This window comes from Sander vitreus, chromosome 1 (genome assembly GCF_031162955.1).
Source record: "Sander vitreus isolate 19-12246 chromosome 1, sanVit1, whole genome shotgun sequence".
In the NCBI taxonomy this organism is placed as follows: domain Eukaryota; kingdom Metazoa; phylum Chordata; class Actinopteri; order Perciformes; family Percidae; genus Sander; species Sander vitreus.
Genome location: NC_135855.1, coordinates 15,886,294 through 15,902,349, shown reverse-complemented (window position 1 = coordinate 15,902,349; position 16,056 = coordinate 15,886,294). Strand labels below are relative to the sequence as shown.

At 41.5% G+C, this 16,056-nt stretch overlaps 2 protein-coding genes across 4 annotated transcripts; one reads left to right on the top strand and one right to left on the bottom strand.

The window, feature by feature from the left end:
• Positions 1 to 542: 542 nt before the first annotated feature.
• On the bottom strand, positions 543 to 4,531 carry LOC144522137 (transmembrane 6 superfamily member 1-like). Of its 2 annotated transcripts, XM_078256990.1 has the most exons (11): positions 4,213 to 4,531; positions 3,775 to 3,891; positions 3,556 to 3,659; positions 3,215 to 3,316; positions 3,029 to 3,128; positions 2,859 to 2,941; positions 2,529 to 2,647; positions 2,283 to 2,387; positions 2,007 to 2,099; positions 1,799 to 1,918; positions 543 to 736 (listed from the first exon to the last, which is right to left on the bottom strand). In XM_078256990.1, the coding sequence occupies exons 2-11, from the start codon at positions 3,864 to 3,866 to the stop codon at positions 545 to 547; spliced, it is 1,110 nt and encodes a 369-aa protein (XP_078113116.1). In that variant the 5' UTR covers positions 3,867 to 3,891; positions 4,213 to 4,531; the 3' UTR covers positions 543 to 544. The 2 variants fall into 2 exon arrangements, with proteins under 2 accessions (XP_078113116.1, XP_078113106.1); XM_078256980.1 differs by lacking the exon at positions 4,213 to 4,531 and having other exon boundaries at positions 3,775 to 4,073.
• Positions 4,532 to 7,707: 3,176 nt separating this feature from the next.
• On the top strand, positions 7,708 to 15,742 carry LOC144513570 (BTB/POZ domain-containing protein 1-like). 2 transcript variants are annotated; one of them, XM_078244803.1, is made up of 8 exons: positions 7,708 to 8,339; positions 10,263 to 10,419; positions 12,562 to 12,667; positions 12,756 to 12,953; positions 13,178 to 13,307; positions 13,414 to 13,501; positions 14,638 to 14,784; positions 14,897 to 15,742. In XM_078244803.1, the coding sequence occupies exons 1-8, from the start codon at positions 7,906 to 7,908 to the stop codon at positions 15,053 to 15,055; spliced, it is 1,419 nt and encodes a 472-aa protein (XP_078100929.1). In that variant the 5' UTR covers positions 7,708 to 7,905; the 3' UTR covers positions 15,056 to 15,742. The 2 variants fall into 2 exon arrangements, with proteins under 2 accessions (XP_078100929.1, XP_078100849.1); XM_078244723.1 differs by having other exon boundaries at positions 13,115 to 13,307.
• Positions 15,743 to 16,056: the final 314 nt, after the last annotated feature.

Sequence of the window (16,056 nt, the reverse complement as noted above, 5' to 3'; positions counted from 1 at the left end):
TAATACTGATAATAAATAATATGAAACACACAGACACATGTGAGTGATTTCTTTATTTGCCAACCCATTAGCAAAATAGTCCTGCACAGAAACCTCAGTGTCAACAAGAAAGCAGTTTTTGTAACCAACTTACCAAAAATATAAGAACAATGAGTATTGTCAAGTAGTTTGATTCCCATACACACTTCTAAATGCACTATTATCCATACAGTGACACTGTTTGTGCCTTTCTGCACTTGCTATATATATAAAATATACAATACACAGTGTCCTATACCCAACCTAAAGGATATTTACACCAGGCGCTGCAAGAAGGCTAAGAGAATCATTACACACACACACTCCAGTATCAAACTCCTTTTGATACCCTCCTTAAGCCCTCATCAAGGTTAAAGGTTACTTCTCAGCACTGTGGAGACAGGTCAGCGAGACTAGGTTAAAGGTGGAAGCTCCAAAAAAGCAACTGCTAATAACTGCAAACACAGAGCAGTACTTTGCAAGTACTACAGCCTTTTATTTAGGGAACATTGACATGCCTCTCTCTCTATTCAGTCTTCTTTTCTGGCATTGGCCTGAGGAAGAAGGCGGGTCTGGAGCAGCAGCGGTAGCACAGAGCCTGAGGCACTAGAGCGTACAGGACATTGACCAGCAAGAAGACAGGCTGGCTATCAGCAGGCACTCTGTAGGAAAACGGTGTCCGTGTGTGAAGTGATGCACCGATATGAGTGAACTGGGCCTGTGAAGTAAAGGGAGAGGGAACGCTCAGGGAAAAATATTGTTTTATGGTGGATTATTCCGTTAATGGAGTGATGACCCATTGAACCTAGATACATTCTGGTACTGCCTGTCATCCTCAAATATTTTTAATCTAACAGACTCCTGCCAGTTACCTTTCATAGAAAGTCACAGAGAAAGACACATGATACGACTCATAGCATCCATAGCTGTCGGAGCATCAGCTTTCCTATTCATAGCCGAGTCAAACAGCTGACATTTAAGTGAATACCACCATTCCTCTTGGTCTGAAGTCAGCTTCTGCCCTTATCCCGCTGATGAGTGACGCGCGCCAGCCTGCAGCTCAAACACAATAGCTGCTTTGTATTGTTAAGATGTGATTGGCCCACTAGCTGCTCCCACCACTCTTCAGAGATTCCATCTTTAGATGTCAACAGAGAGTGTATATAGTCAGACCATATGTTCACGCAGAGCCACTGGTGTTTGACTGCACTGAAGAATAACATAAACAGAGACCAATCTGCAACCACTAGAAAGTTAGGGAACTGCCTACACTTTGTCAGATACCCACCCTCTGTCTAGCATTACCTAATCTACTTGGAATAATGATGTCATGTGGGAAAATATTTTGCTTTTTTATATGGAAGACCTTTGTGTGACTGTAAATAATGAAAACCACTATGAGGTCTGGATAATTGACATTATAGCACTACATTCATTAAAGTTGGGTGTGATTACATTGGACGACGTTCATATTTGCTTGATTTTTAGCCACTTCTGTTTTATGAAGTTGGATATACAGTATATCGGAGCTATACATCGGAGCTTTAGGAAAAAAAAACAGACTTTCCCAGTCATAATTACAACTTGGATGTTGATGTGAACACTATTTACAAGTTGGAAAGTAATTACGATAACTCCAATATGACATGAACGCTTGATTGACATCTCTTTGACCTTTGTGTTATGCACTTGTTAAGGTGGTAGTGCAGGATATTTAACTGCAAAGGCTTAGTTATCCCTGGTCACCAGCCAAGAGTGAAAAACAACCAGCAGGGCATACCTGTGCCAGTGCTCCAGAGTGTACAAGAGTCAGATCCGGCATCCACTCACATCCTGGGACCATCAGCCCATAGAGAGTAATGATGTAGTATGGTCCAGAGTACAGCATGCTCAGCAACATCTGACAAACATGGATACACTTCTTCAGATATGTGTGCAATGGCAGTGTTATAACAAATGTTTGTTTTTTTAAAGCTTCACTGAGTTACCTGTACTTTAGGATAGGCTGAAGGGTCTTTTAGGTAAGGCTCATATTGCTGTGTGTAGACTTGACACCATTTGCTGGAACAGTCCAGAACAACCTAAAACACAAAATACAGAGGCACTATTATTCTACCACTGTGTGTGTGTGTGTGTGTGTGTGTGTGTGTGTGTGTGTGTGTGTGTGTGTGTGTGTGTGTGTGTGTGTGTGTGTGTGTGTGTGTGTGTGTGTGTGTGTGTGTGTGTGCGCGCATTGGGCAGTTCTTTATCTTCAGGTTTCTTACCAGGCCTCTGAAGACACAGAAAGCAAAAGCAAGGATGAGGTAGATGATGAACAGTAGGTCCAGAGGTCTGTGGAGTAAACTTTTTCTTTCCGCCTCCTGGATGCTCTAAAAGAAAGCAACAACATGATATTCAAACTGTGTTCTCTATCACATACATTTTAGCTCTGTCACACATACAGGCTATGTATGGGAATCTTCCAATAATATTCTTTATTGTAATAACCACCAGTTTTGATCCTGACTTACAGGAAACTGAGCATCCCGTGTGGAGGGCTGGCTGAAGGTGCGGAAGCAGGCCCAGACAGACACTGAGATATATAGTATGTGGAGGAGGAAGAGAGGACTAACATGGGTCCCATATTTCCCTGGGGAAGGACAGAACAAGATAATATCTCACTGTGGGAAAGACACATAGCAAAACACCAAAACGTTGCAGTGTTTACAGTAAAATGTGCATATTTTTAAATTTTAGTTCAAGTTTGGACCATTGTAGATAGTATTCTTGTATTGTATTGGTTACACGGACTACCCTATTCATCTAAAAGCATGCCATTATTTATAGCGTAGCCTCCTTACCCACAGCATTCCCAAGAATGTAGACTATGGCACGCATGAGAAAAGATCCCACCCAGTAGAGTCCAATGGCTCGGTAACTGTCCCTGTGCAAACAACATACAGTAACACATTATACTTAGACAGACAGACAGACAGACAGATAGATAGATAGATAGATAGATAGATCTTACCCCCAAGTAATAGCAGCAATCATGAGCAGATAGATGAGATAATGCACACTGCCATCCCAATAGGAGATCATGTGTCCATGTGCTGTGTTAATATGTGGATCTGCCTGAAACACAGGGGAGATTTATCAGTAAAAATGTGTGCAGGTGCATATAGACAACTCACAAACAGGACTCACAACACAACACTTGCCTCTTTGAGGTAAAACGTCACAAATCCATCAATGATGTTGTCCTGTTCCAGCCCAATGATCAGATTCACCACACTGAGGAATGTGTACACTGCATACACTGCAGACAGATGCATACTTTTAATTTATTTCAGTTGGGTGACACAACTACAGCAGATACTTAAGATTTACTGGATCCTAAGCTCCAATAACTCCCTCTATTTTGATTTAAAGTCACACGGAACCTAATGATTCCTTTCTCATGACTTGCTGTTAAATTAATATTTCTCTCCAAAGACTACAAACATTTAAAATGGTTTGGTCCCAATGAGAAACGCAAATGCATTTGTGAATTCTTACCATAGAAAAGAGGATCTACTGGAGCCCTCTTCTTGAGTATAAAACGAGCTGAAATGGCCAGGATGAGGACTATTGAACACCCAGCGAAGAAGAAAGCTTCAGCACTAAATGCAATGTGGAAACACATATGACAAATGATTTTCCAAATGAACTTCATGCAGTTACTGTACTCGTGGTGGCAGTTTCTTCATCAGCAGATAAAATAGTATTCTCATTCACCTGTTGCTGTAAATGAGGGAATTAAATAAATAGCAGATGGGGATGGACATCAAGGAGAGCACAAACACTCCAGTCCCTGCAGACGCGCTCATAGCGGACCAGGTTGGAGCGATTTATCTTGTGAGAGAATTGAGATTATAAAAAATTCAACTGCTAAAGACTCTCCTGTTTAGTCATATATCAAGGAATTAAAAAAAAGTCACGATTCTAACACTGAAAACAAGGCACAAAGTTCCGATTCAGCTGCTGCAGGCATGCTTTCTCTTGTTCTTCTGGTCTTTTTCGCTTTCATTCCCTCTCTCTCGGTCTCCTATCTTCAGCCGCGCACACACACACAGACACACACACACACACACACACACACACACACACACACACACACACACACACACACACACACACACACACACACACACACACACAGCTGTTAACACTCACTGTGACTGGGGATGATCTTCCTGTACAGGCTATCGCTGCTTTATTCAATTAACGAGCTTGCGTTTGTGCGTAGCAGAGTAACTAGACCTATAATGTGTTTGCTTTTTTTCATCATCAATATCATCCGGGGCCTGTTTCACAAAACCAAGATAAGGGATTAAGCCGGGATTTCCCCGTTATCCTGGATGAATTTAGCCTTGACTCAGTTTCACGAAAGTGGAGGCACATAAATCACCATGGAGATTTATTCTGTGCAGCTAGCCTGCTCCCGACCAGGCTAACAGCTAGCCTGCTCCCGACCAGGCTAACAGCTAGCCTGCTCCCGACCAGGCTAACAGCTAGCCTGCTCCCGACCAGGCTAACAGCTAGCCTGCTCCCGACCAGGCTAACAGCTAGCCTGCTCCCGACCAGGCTAACAGCTAGCCTGCTCCCGACCAGGCTAACAGCTAGCCTGCTCCCGACCAGGCTAACAGCTAGCCTGCTCCCGACCAGGCTAACAGCTAGCCTGCTCCCGACCAGGCTAACAGCTAGCCTGCTCCCCGACCAGGCTAACAGCTAGCCTGCTCCCGACCAGGCTAACAGCTAGCCTGCTCCCGACCAGGCTAACAGCTAGCCTGCTCCCGACCAGGCTAACAGCTAGCCTGCTCCCGACCAGGCTAACAGCTAGCCTGCTCCCGACCAGGCTAACAGCTAGCCTGCTCCCCGACCAGGCTAACAGCTAGCCTGCTCCCGACCAGGCTAACAGCTAGCCTGCTCCCGACCAGGCTAACAGCTAGCCTGCTCCCGACCAGGCTAACAGCTAGCCTGCTCCCGACCAGGCTAACAGCTAGCCTGCTCCCGACCAGGCTAACAGCCAGGATTTATTTAATCCTGGAGCCTTTTCTGATCACCCAGTGGTTTTTACCATTTACCAGTGGTTTTACCATATTGTTATCAGCCTGGATTAAAATACAACAGGTGCATATTGCTGTTCATTTAAGTACTGTTATTATTTAAAGTTGTGACCATTCTTTGTTTTTATAATTATTCATGTGACAGTCATTGTTACTGTTATATTGCTGTATGAAGACTGCTGTTCATATTGTTGTTAGAAGTTGGATGAATAGGCTATATTATGACAGTTGTTGAAATAATTAGAAAAGGCTGATACAATTTCAAATGTGTTTTAAATGAAGTCTGTTACTAAGGGCAATACATACAATGATGTATATTTCTATAGTTGACCAATGCACCTTGAATTATTTTAGTTAATTAATTTTTTTTGAATTCTTTAACAATAAAGATCATGTTTGTTCAGCTTCCATGTGCATTGTATTTGGCATTTTTAGCACACAATTTGTGTTGTCCAGTAAACTGGGACTATAATTTGGGAGGACTGTACAATTTTAAGAACCTATCCTAATTGTACAATCCTCCCAAATTATAGTCTTAGTTTACTGGACCAGTAACTATCTAGTGATGTGGACTACTGTACATTCATGTAACAACAGGGAGAGGACACTTCAATGGTTTTTGACCTTATATTTTGCTGGGGGGGGATAACTGATGAATATACTCTGTTCCATTCATGTTTACAGTGTGCATGGGATTTATCACTTAATTATCTTTATAGTTTCTAGGTTTTAGAGTCCAATTTCTTCAGTGTCTTTATTTTCTATGTCCATATATACAAGGGAGCAAGGCATATAATATGTAGAGAAGGAAACTCGTCCTCTATAAAAAAATAAAAGAAACGCGAGAAAAAGCGTGGCAGATAATAGGCTAGCGGACAGACTGAATGATAGTATATTATACATTTATGAACTACTGCTCTTAACTGAAACCATTCAATGAGTCACTGGTCATTTGCAAAAACGAACAGTTGTACACTTTGCATTAAAAGCGAGCAGTGGAAGTTAATATGACTTAGGACATTTATATTTTATCCCATGAGAGAGAGGGAGGAACAGAGTGAAAGAGATATTTACGCATCATATTCTGGCCTAGAAAATTGATCTTCATGGTAAATTTCCTGAGTAACATTATCTTCTGTTTACTTTTAAGGCAAAGAGTACAACTGTTAATTTGTGCAAATGATTAGTAGCCTAATCCTTGAGTGGAATGATTATGACGGTTTTAATTCAGAGCAGTGGTCAGTTAATGTATATATTTAGGCTATACTTACACGGTCGGTCCGTGATCGTCTGCTACGCTTTCTCTCGCTGTTTCATTACAGTGGCCGTGTTTCTTTTCTTTTTATACAACTAATGTGTTTCACGTCATCATACTTCCACAAGAAGCTGCTGCTCACTCTGTATAAAGTATGTACAATGCGTATTCTCCATTTTGGCATCAGTAAATCTGTGACCGACCTCGCGGTCTTTTGAGGAAAGCCGTGGACGCGCATCTATCTGAATTACTTCATCCTGGCTCGACCTAGTCGCTCCTCCTCAGCCTGGCTTGGCCTTCGTGAAACGCACCAAGCCAGGATGCACAGATTAGACTAGGTCAAGCCTCGCTTTATCAGTTATCCTGGATTTATAGCCTATATTCTGCTTTTGTGAAACAGGCCCTAGGCTATGAAGGTTTGTTTATGATCTTCTATTGAAAGTGCAGACTCTGACATCTAGTGGTCAATTGGAAAACTTGAAGCAGGCAGCCAGCAGGATATATATATTTCTTTAATTTAATAACAAGCAAATGATGTGCATTATATACAGTAATACAGGCGATATGAAACACACAATAAATTAATTATACAAATAAATGTATAAATGTGTTTATGTTTATACATACATATTTACATTTATAGGTATAATTGATATATAGGCAGATGTAAATATGCTTATTTATATGTGTATTGTCTGATTTATAAATGAATATAATATAAATAAATCAGTGGAAAAAACAGGATTTATATGGCGGGCACCAAAAATGTAATTATTGTAAATGTTTAATTTCTCCATTTTAAAGGTTGCTACTTGGATTGTTTCCAATATTGTTTATACAGATGCAATATATTATTGTTTAAGTGTTTGTTGGATGGATAAAATATAGGCTATAACCTATTTGTAGGCAACAACAAAGTTAAAAGTTAGTTAAAAATAACTAAAATGTATTTCTTTCTTTTCTATCTATGTATGATACTGATAGCACTACCTCCTCCTAGCTCCACCACCATAAATGTAATTCTTATTATGGCAAAATTGTCCATTTCACAAATGTTGATTTACTAATAAAAACAAACTTTGCTGCACATTTGAAGGAATTGGAATATTTTATCACCACTGTCTCCCCCTTTTTAAATAAGTCACAACATGTTGTAATTGTAATATATATCACATCTTTATATCTATCTAGCTAGCTAGCTAGATTATTTTGTTATTTATTTAGTTACATATTCGTTTGAGTCTTAATTTCGTATTCATTGCCCCTTTTGCTCTTTTCTTTGTCACTTTTGTTTGTTGCGCTTGGACTCCGCAATAAAGTTGAATGAAAAAAAATTGTTTTGAAGGAAGTGTACGTGTGCGTCATTTCTGGAGAGACGCAAGCTAGTAGGTAACGTTAGCTAGAGCTAAACATCAAAGAACGATGGCGTCAGCCGCGATGGATACCACGTAAATAAATCACGACACGGACGGTACGGTCGGAGTATTTCTGTGGATCATTAACGGTGCTTTGAAGAATTAGAATTTAACATAGAAGCGTGTTGTTATGGCGACCGGGAGCGGCGACAGCGTCGGCGGCGGCTTAGCGTCAAACCATGACGGTCAGGAGGCAGCATCCAATGCGGTTCAGTCGGTTCAGTCCGGAGCCGCAGCGGTGCTCTCCAACGTGCCAGCCTCCGGCCCTGGCCGGTCCGCCTCCCCGCCTGTCCTCGGCCTTCACCGGGAACCCATGTACAACTGGCAGGCGACGAAGAGCTCCCTGAAGGAGCGCTTCGCCTTCCTCTTCAACAACGAGCTGCTCAGCGACGTCAGGTTTATAGTGGGGAAGGGCAGACAGGCCCAGAGGATACCGGCCCATAAATTTGTCCTGGCAGCTGGCAGTGCCGTTTTTGATGCCATGTTCAACGGAGGGATGGCCACAACTTCGGCTGAAATAGAGCTGCCTGATGTGGAACCGGCAGCCTTCCTCGCCCTGCTCAGGTAGGACAGGTGATCACCATGCACTTGGCCAGACACAAGCCCACTTAGTAGTTGTTTATCTGATCATCCAGCAACATTTAGCCTCAGTTGCCATTTGAAGGAGGATGTGATTTAGTTATTGCACTGCACACTCGGAGGAGCTAGCTAAATTGGAACATCATGGCAGTAACACAAATTTGATAACCCACAGATCATTAACCCAGATTTAAAAGATTTAGCTAAGTAGTCTATAGTATACTGTGAAGCTGAATCAATTAGTCGATTCATGGATTAGTTGCTGATCATCAAAACAGTAATCTGCAACTATTTGGATAATCGATTAATTGTTTTTTCTTCTTTCAAGCTAAAATGCATCTGATCCAGCTTCTAAATTGTGGGGATTTGCTACCTTTCTTGTGAGGGTGACAAAACAAGCACTTTAAAGAAGTCACCTTGGGCACTCCGGCATTATGATCGACATTTTTCACTATTTTCTGGCAAATCATAGACCAAACAATTAATAGTTTAATCAAGCAAGAATCAGCAGATAAATCAACAATGAATAAGATAATGCACCTTTTATTGTTCCCCAGCGGGGAAATTCGTTTGTTGCATCAGTACAACATAGATAAATACAGATAAGTATAGAAAGTAACATAAATAAACAATAAGAGGTACATAAACTAAAATAGAATAGAATGACAAATAGAAACCATAAACTTAACAGAGCATTTGGAGACAGATGACATGATTAAGTGAATATAATCATTAGTTGATTTGTCTTTGGACTTGTGAATATGCCTGAGCAGTGGCTCACTAGAAAGATCTTTAATTGGGACATTTTGCATGGACACGACCCATGGAAGAGTGAGGTGAAATCTTTATTTTGTATTATTTATAAAAAAAAATTGTTTTTCAAAACCGATTACAGTGTAATGGTTAGCACAAATTGTTCCTAATATACAAATAAAGCTGGTCTGTTAAATTACAAACATATTGTCTGATGAAAAACAACTACAGTGTAAAGCCATATGTGAAGCAGACCAAAACCAAAAGTCAAAGATCTCTGTGTGCACAGTTACGTTCAGGTGCATATATATATATATATATATATATATATATATATATATATATATATATATATAGTAAGACTATCTTTTTCTGACGGTACCTACATACTGCAAATTCATTTCATTTCTGTTAAGATTTGTCAGCCTGTGTGATTATACCAAGGGGGTAAGCGTCTCCTCACAAGGCGTAGCTCCTATGGCGCCATTTTGATGCTAACAAGCACTCACCCCCTGTTAGCATCCCATTGACTGCCATTCATTTTGACGTCACTTTGACAGTGAATAACTTCACATCTGAAGCGTTTAAAGACTTTATTTGTCCATTGTTTATTTCTAAAGAAACACGACAATGTATAAAAGGCTCCATTACCTTGTACCTCATGTTATAGCTCCGTAGCAGACGTTTTTGTAAAAATAGGCTACTGATTGTGTTATAACCACGCGACTTACTGTCACATGGAAGAGGAATTACCGTATAGTACAGGAGAAGCTCACAGGCAGTTTCGACTTACATTAGCTGTTTAAGTTTAATCACTAATGTTAACTAGCATTTTAGTTAGTGTCCATGTTATCTCCTTACATATACCTACGCTCTCCGTCTCTGCAATATTCGGAATGATTGAGATTTCTCTTGGCACAGCTACCAGAAGACTTCCAACTTTCAGACAGGTTGCTCACGTCACATCTACTCTCTCAGTTGGAGGCTGCGCAGTAACGCTCGGCGCTCACCGGAAAAGTGCTTCTAATAGCCTTCACTGGTCTCCGTCCAGAGCAACGGGATCTGTTGGTCCATTCTATATACAGTCTATGGATTATACAACCAATAACATCATGAATACCTAACCGTACACATTGTTTGGTTTCGTCTGTGCAGGTTCTTGTATTCTGACGAGGTCCACATTGGTCCAGAGACTGTGATGACGACTCTGTATACAGCTAAGAAGTATGCGGTGCCTGCTCTGGAGAGTCACTGTGTGGAGTTCCTCACCAAGCACCTCAGAGCCGACAACGCGTTCATGCTCCTCACTCAGGTTATTGTCACATCTGTTGTATAGTACATACTTTATTACAACTATTATTTAGTTTATCCAAATTACAAAATGCATATTTATCTCATTAGCCCCAGCTATATCAGATATTATACAGACACATTCAGATACTTTTATGGTTTTTATGTGCTGAGGTCTGAGTTATCTGTCTCTGAGATTCTTGAATTCAGGGGCAAGGGGGGGGGCAGCTGACCCCCCCACACTGTAGGGCCTTGCCCCCCCCAGCTGCCCCCCTAACTTTGGTGTTCAAAAAACTGTGCTTGTAAAAACAAACTACTATGTCCACAAGCTTCTTAAAACATTGAAACAAACAATTAATTTATATTAATTAACAATAAATAATAATTGTAGATGTAATCTTATCCCCCTGCCCCTCAAATACTTAGCTACGTCCCTGCATCAAACGTGCAGAGCGGCGTTCATACACAGCGAGTCTGCTGCTGTGTGGTGGCCCTGCATCCCGGCAAAGACTGGAGCGACTGAGCTGCCCCCCCGAGCCTCTGAAGGTGAAGTCAGTATCCCCAGGTGAAGTTTAAACGCACGTTTAACTTAACGTTAAACTTGTAATAAATGTAATGTATGCTAAAGGTGAGTCAGCATCAACAACATCGCGTCTATTACGTTAGCCAAAAGTCAAATCGCTCCCTCGTGATTTGTAAGAGCGTTCTGCCCTTTGATTAGTTTTGATTTTAGTAAAGACAAGAACAGCATAATATGAAATATTACAAACTGGCATGTTTGAATTCGTAACGTTTACAGAGGGTCACCGTTTCGGTGGCGTTACGTTACAACACACTACACAGTGCTTGTTGAGACGGATCATATTTTGATGCTTTGAGCAGAAATGAAATTCTTCAACCTCCATTGCATGGGAGTGGCGGCAGAAAATGCTCGGCCAGACACCACCAGGAGAAAGTGAGAAAAATATATTCATAGTATTTTAGGTGAACTCAACCATTTTAAGACGTAGGGCGCCAGAATCAGAGCATTTTAAAGCAGAGCAGGAACAGAATGTTTCAATAAAAGCTTGGTCTGTTTTTTAAGGGTGTTTCCTAGGGCAATATATGGAATAAGGTAATAACAATTTTGTCTTGTTCGTTCCATCTGCTGACAGCAGTCCTTAGAGTGCTGGATGGAACCATTTGTCTTTCTTTGTATCCCCACCTTTGTATCTTCCAGCCATCAATGGTTGAGTTTTTATGACATTACTTGTTCTATTTTTGGTTTATGCTGCTCTTTGTTTGGGTTCAGCATTCTGTTCTGATGCTGACTGCTACGCCTTCAAGCTGCATGCTCGGCTGCTTTCTGATCAAAAACCACCGCTTTTTTCTTTACCAACACGGCAACAGGAAGAATCGTCAGCCATAAGCCACCCAAAGAAACCCAGATGAAAAATAAAAGGGCACTTGGAGAGCGCAGACCTCCGCCAAGGCATGCCCTATTTTTCAATGTTAATGCAGGGTGAATTTTTCCCAGTTGGGAACTCATTTTTCCGATTATTCTGACTCATGTGAATGAGTGCAGCACAAGCGCCCTATCTCGCAATGTTAATGAAAGTAAAAAAGAATTTGGGTATCCGCTCCGTCATTCATTCAACAATCGGGCCAGTAGTTTTTCATATTTTTATATTTCTTTTTTCTTTTTCCGTACAAAAGATTTAGTAAATAAAGAAGACAACGAGATCATTTTCCAGCCGTTGCTTCACGACCGACGTTACTATGTCAGCTCTTCTCTCTGAGACTTGGCACCACTCAGCCCGTGTCTCTCAGCATCCTGCACGGAGACAGACACAGGGCAGGCGTGTCTACTTTATACATGAACTGGCGGTCAATATAAACAACATACGAGTTCAAATGAAAAGGAACATTCATTGCGTCGTGTGTGTGTGTGTGTGTGTGTGTGTGTGTGTGTGTGTGTGTGTGTGTGTGTGTGTGTGTGTGTGTGTGTGTGTGTGTGTGTGTGTGTGTGTGTGTGTGTGTGAGAGCAGCAGCCGCCTGCGCTGACAGCAAACAGCTGTTGGCGATCGGAGCGGAGTAAGTCCATGTGTACCCGGTTCTTGGCATTTTGGAATTGGTTTTGGTTCCCAACCCTACTTATGTGGCTATTTTTGTGCTTTCGTTACAGGCAAGGTTATTTGATGAGCCTCAACTTGCCAGTCTCTGCTTAGACACCATAGACAAAAGCACTGCGGACGCAATAAACGCAGAGGGCTTTACAGATATTGACCTCGGTATGTGAGTCTTGTTGACCAGATATTTCATTTTCTACAGCTTGTTTGGATGTGAACTGATGAATATTCTGTGTATTTGTATGTGTAGAAACCTTATGTGCAGTGCTACAAAGAGACACACTCAGCATCAGGGAGAACCGCTTATTTGGGGCGGTGGTCCGCTGGGCAGAGGCCGAGTGTTACAGACAACAGCTCCCCCAGACCTCGGAGAACAAACAGAAGGTTCTGGGGAAAGCCCTCCCGTTAATCCGCTTCCCGCTCATGACTGTTGAGGAGTTTGCTGCAGGTAAGTGCATCACAAAAAATATAACTTGTTTTACTTCCTGCAATGGTATTTTTTTTTCCAACACAATACTGGCCATTTTAGCCAAACATATTCGTCATGTGCCTGCTGTCCATACAACTCAAACCACAGAAACCAGCTTGATATTCTTTCTTGTGCAACAGGGCCTGCCCAGTCTGGAATATTGTTCGATCGGGAGGTGGTAAATCTGTTTTTACACTTTACAGTAAACCCCAAACCACGGGTCGACTACATCGACAGGCCCCGCTGCAGCCTCAGGGGGGAGGAGTGCAGCATTAATAGATTCCAGCAGGTTGAGAGTCGATGGGGGTACAGTGGTACCAGCGACAGAATCAGGTGAGATGACGAACATCAGCGGTCAGTTGTTTATCTGAACAATCTCAATTAAAGTTACATGTGTTTTTCTAATTGTCTCTCTTTGTCTGTCTTTCTCCCTCTGTAGATTCAATGTTAACAGAAGAATATGCATAGTGGGTTTTGGCTTGTATGGTTCAATCCATGGCCCCAATGACTATCAGGTCAACATACAGGTAACTTCTGGCATTAAGGCATAATGATGTTAAAGGAACACGCCGACTTATTGGGACTTTAGCTTATTCCCCGTATCACCCAGAGTTAGATAAGTCCATACATACCCTTCTCATCTCCGTGCACGTCGTAACTCTGTTTGGCGCACCCACTGCTAGCCTGGTTTAGCCCAGATCCTGGAGGTAACCGGCTCCATCTAGCCTACTGCTCCCAATAAGTGACAAAATAACGCCAACATTTTCCAATTTACATGTTGTGATTTGTATAGTCACAGCGTGTACAAATAACAAAGTCACATGAGACACAGACATCTTCTAACCGTATACAAACGGGGAACTATATTCTCAGAAGGCGAAGCACTGCTACTTGGGCGGAGTGATTTGCTCGCAGCACACGAGAAGCCCCTTGGTGAGGAGCAGAGAGTAACAACAGTGCTTTTCAGGTGTTGCGCTAATCACTCCGCCCAAGTAGCAGTGCTTCGCCTTCTGATAATATAGTTCCCAGTATGTATACGGTTAGAAGATGGCTGTGTCTCATGTGACCTTGTTAGACACGCTGTATACAAACTATACACTACACTATACAAATGACAACATGTAAATAGGAAAATGTTGGCGTTATTTTGTCACTTATTGGGAGCAGTAGGCTAGATGGAGCCGGTTACCTCCAGGATCTGGGCTAAACTAGGCTAGCGGTGGGTGTGCCAGACAGAGTTACAACACGCACGGAGATGAGAAGGGTATGTATGGACTTATCTAACTCTGGGGGATACGGGGAATAAGCTAAAGTCCCAGTAAGTCAGCGTGTTCCACTAAAGGAGGAACTCGTACAGTGCTAATATCATCAGTGTGCTTGTGATGGAGAGTTGCAATTTATACTTTTTCTGTTTTTTTTGTTGGGAGGAATATAAACATATTTTTTCATTTCACAAAAAAAAGCCAATCTTCTCACAAGGAAAAACGATTTTGGGCACTGACAATACTTCCAGTTACCAAGCAGAAATATACACCTCCAAACAGATAAGCACAGAAACAGAGTACCTTGCCAGCTGTGTTTTAATAGTTAGTTATAACATGGATTTTTTTTTTCCTTTTGCACGTTGTTGTTCATTCACTAAAGACATTATCCTCTTCTGCAGATTTTAGAGAGCGACAAACGCATTACACTGGGGCAGAACGACACAGGTTTTAACTGTGACGGCACAGCCAACACTTTCAGAGTGATGTTCAAAGAGCCTGTGGAAATCCTACCCAGTGTCAGCTACACTGCATGTGCCACATTAAAGGTCAGTCTAAACTTGCGGTGTTTAGAATGTGTATAATTGCACAAATGAACATGATCTGTTGTAACCCAGATTAGGATGAACCGTTTACCTGCTTTTTCATTTTACACCCCAGGGCCCAGACTCTCATTATGGCACAAAAGGGTTAAAGAAAGTGACCCAGGAATCAGCGACGGGGACCAAGACGACCTTTTTCTTTTTTAGCTCACCAGGAAATAATAACGGGACATCAGTGGAGGATGGGCAGATACCAGAGATCATCTACTACACCTAGACTTAACACGGTGTCATGCAGGTACACTGAGCCAGACACCTCAGACTGCTGGGAAGACTGGACTGCTGGAGATAAACGTAGTGCCTCATGATCCCTTGGAATAATGTGTGTGTGTGTGTGTGTGTGTGTGTGTGTGTGTGTGTGTGTGTGTGTGTGTGTGTGTGTGTGTGTGTGTGTGTGTGTGTGTGTGTGTGTGTGTGTGTGTGCGCACAATAGCAGTGTACAGACATGATCAAGAATGTGGAAACAAGCAGAGTTGTGGGAAAATCACAGCTCTTGAATGAAGAAAAGTTTTTGTGGCATAAACTGTTTCATCATTTGTAAATTATCTAAATACTGTTGTCCTGTCTGTGTGTTGTTATCAGTAAGCTGCCAGTGCAGGAGTTAATCCTGCACGAGGGAAACTAGAGAGACTGCTACCATTTGTTGGCTGGCCCTATTTCATTTAGTTATTTTCTCAGCTTTTGGTGATGCATTTACAGAAAGTATAACATTTGCATATTTTTTTATTGTGCACTGTTATCATTTATTCAGCAGGTGTCTTCAAGTACTTTGTTTTTGCATTGTATCAAGGATCCATGTGTGTTGTGTAACTTTGCCAGTGGTACTGTACATGCTGTAATTTATGACTACATGTTTGCATAGCACTTCATTAAAATGTAAAAATAAAAAATAACTGGTCCAGGACTTTTTTGGTGAAATAATAATAAAAAAAAAGTCTATTTCAGCTTTTTGGCAATATGGCAATACAATGTGGTAAGATTGTTTCCTTTATAAATCCCAGATAAAGTTGGTGTTGCATAAAAATATGTATCATTCCTCTTTCTGTCACTAGGTGGCCAGATACTCCATACAGCTAGCTATCAAACTATTAAACAGATTAAATGGGGAATAGGAAAGATAGATCAGTTGTTTCCAACATGGCCTGGGATAGAAGAAAAAACATTTTACAAATATTTTATTTGCCTCTTCCGGCCTTTTAATTATCACAATGTAACAAT

Coding starts and splice junctions, on each gene's coding strand:
- LOC144513570 (XM_078244723.1), top strand. CDS start 7,906: ATGGCGACCGGGAGCGGCGACAGCGTCGGCGGCGGCTTAGCGTCAAAC. Junction 10,420..12,561: donor CGTTCATGCTCCTCACTCAG/GTTATTGTCACA, acceptor CTTTCGTTACAG/GCAAGGTTATTTGATGAGCC. Junction 12,668..12,755: donor CTTTACAGATATTGACCTCG/GTATGTGAGTCT, acceptor TTGTATGTGTAG/AAACCTTATGTGCAGTGCTA.
- LOC144522137 (XM_078256990.1), bottom strand. CDS start 3,866: ATGAGCGCGTCTGCAGGGACTGGAGTGTTTGTGCTCTCCTTGATGTCC. Junction 1,919..2,006: donor CAGCCTATCCTAAAGTACAG/GTAACTCAGTGA, acceptor CATGTTTGTCAG/ATGTTGCTGAGCATGCTGTA. Junction 737..1,798: donor ACTCTGGAGCACTGGCACAG/GTATGCCCTGCT, acceptor TTTACTTCACAG/GCCCAGTTCACTCATATCGG.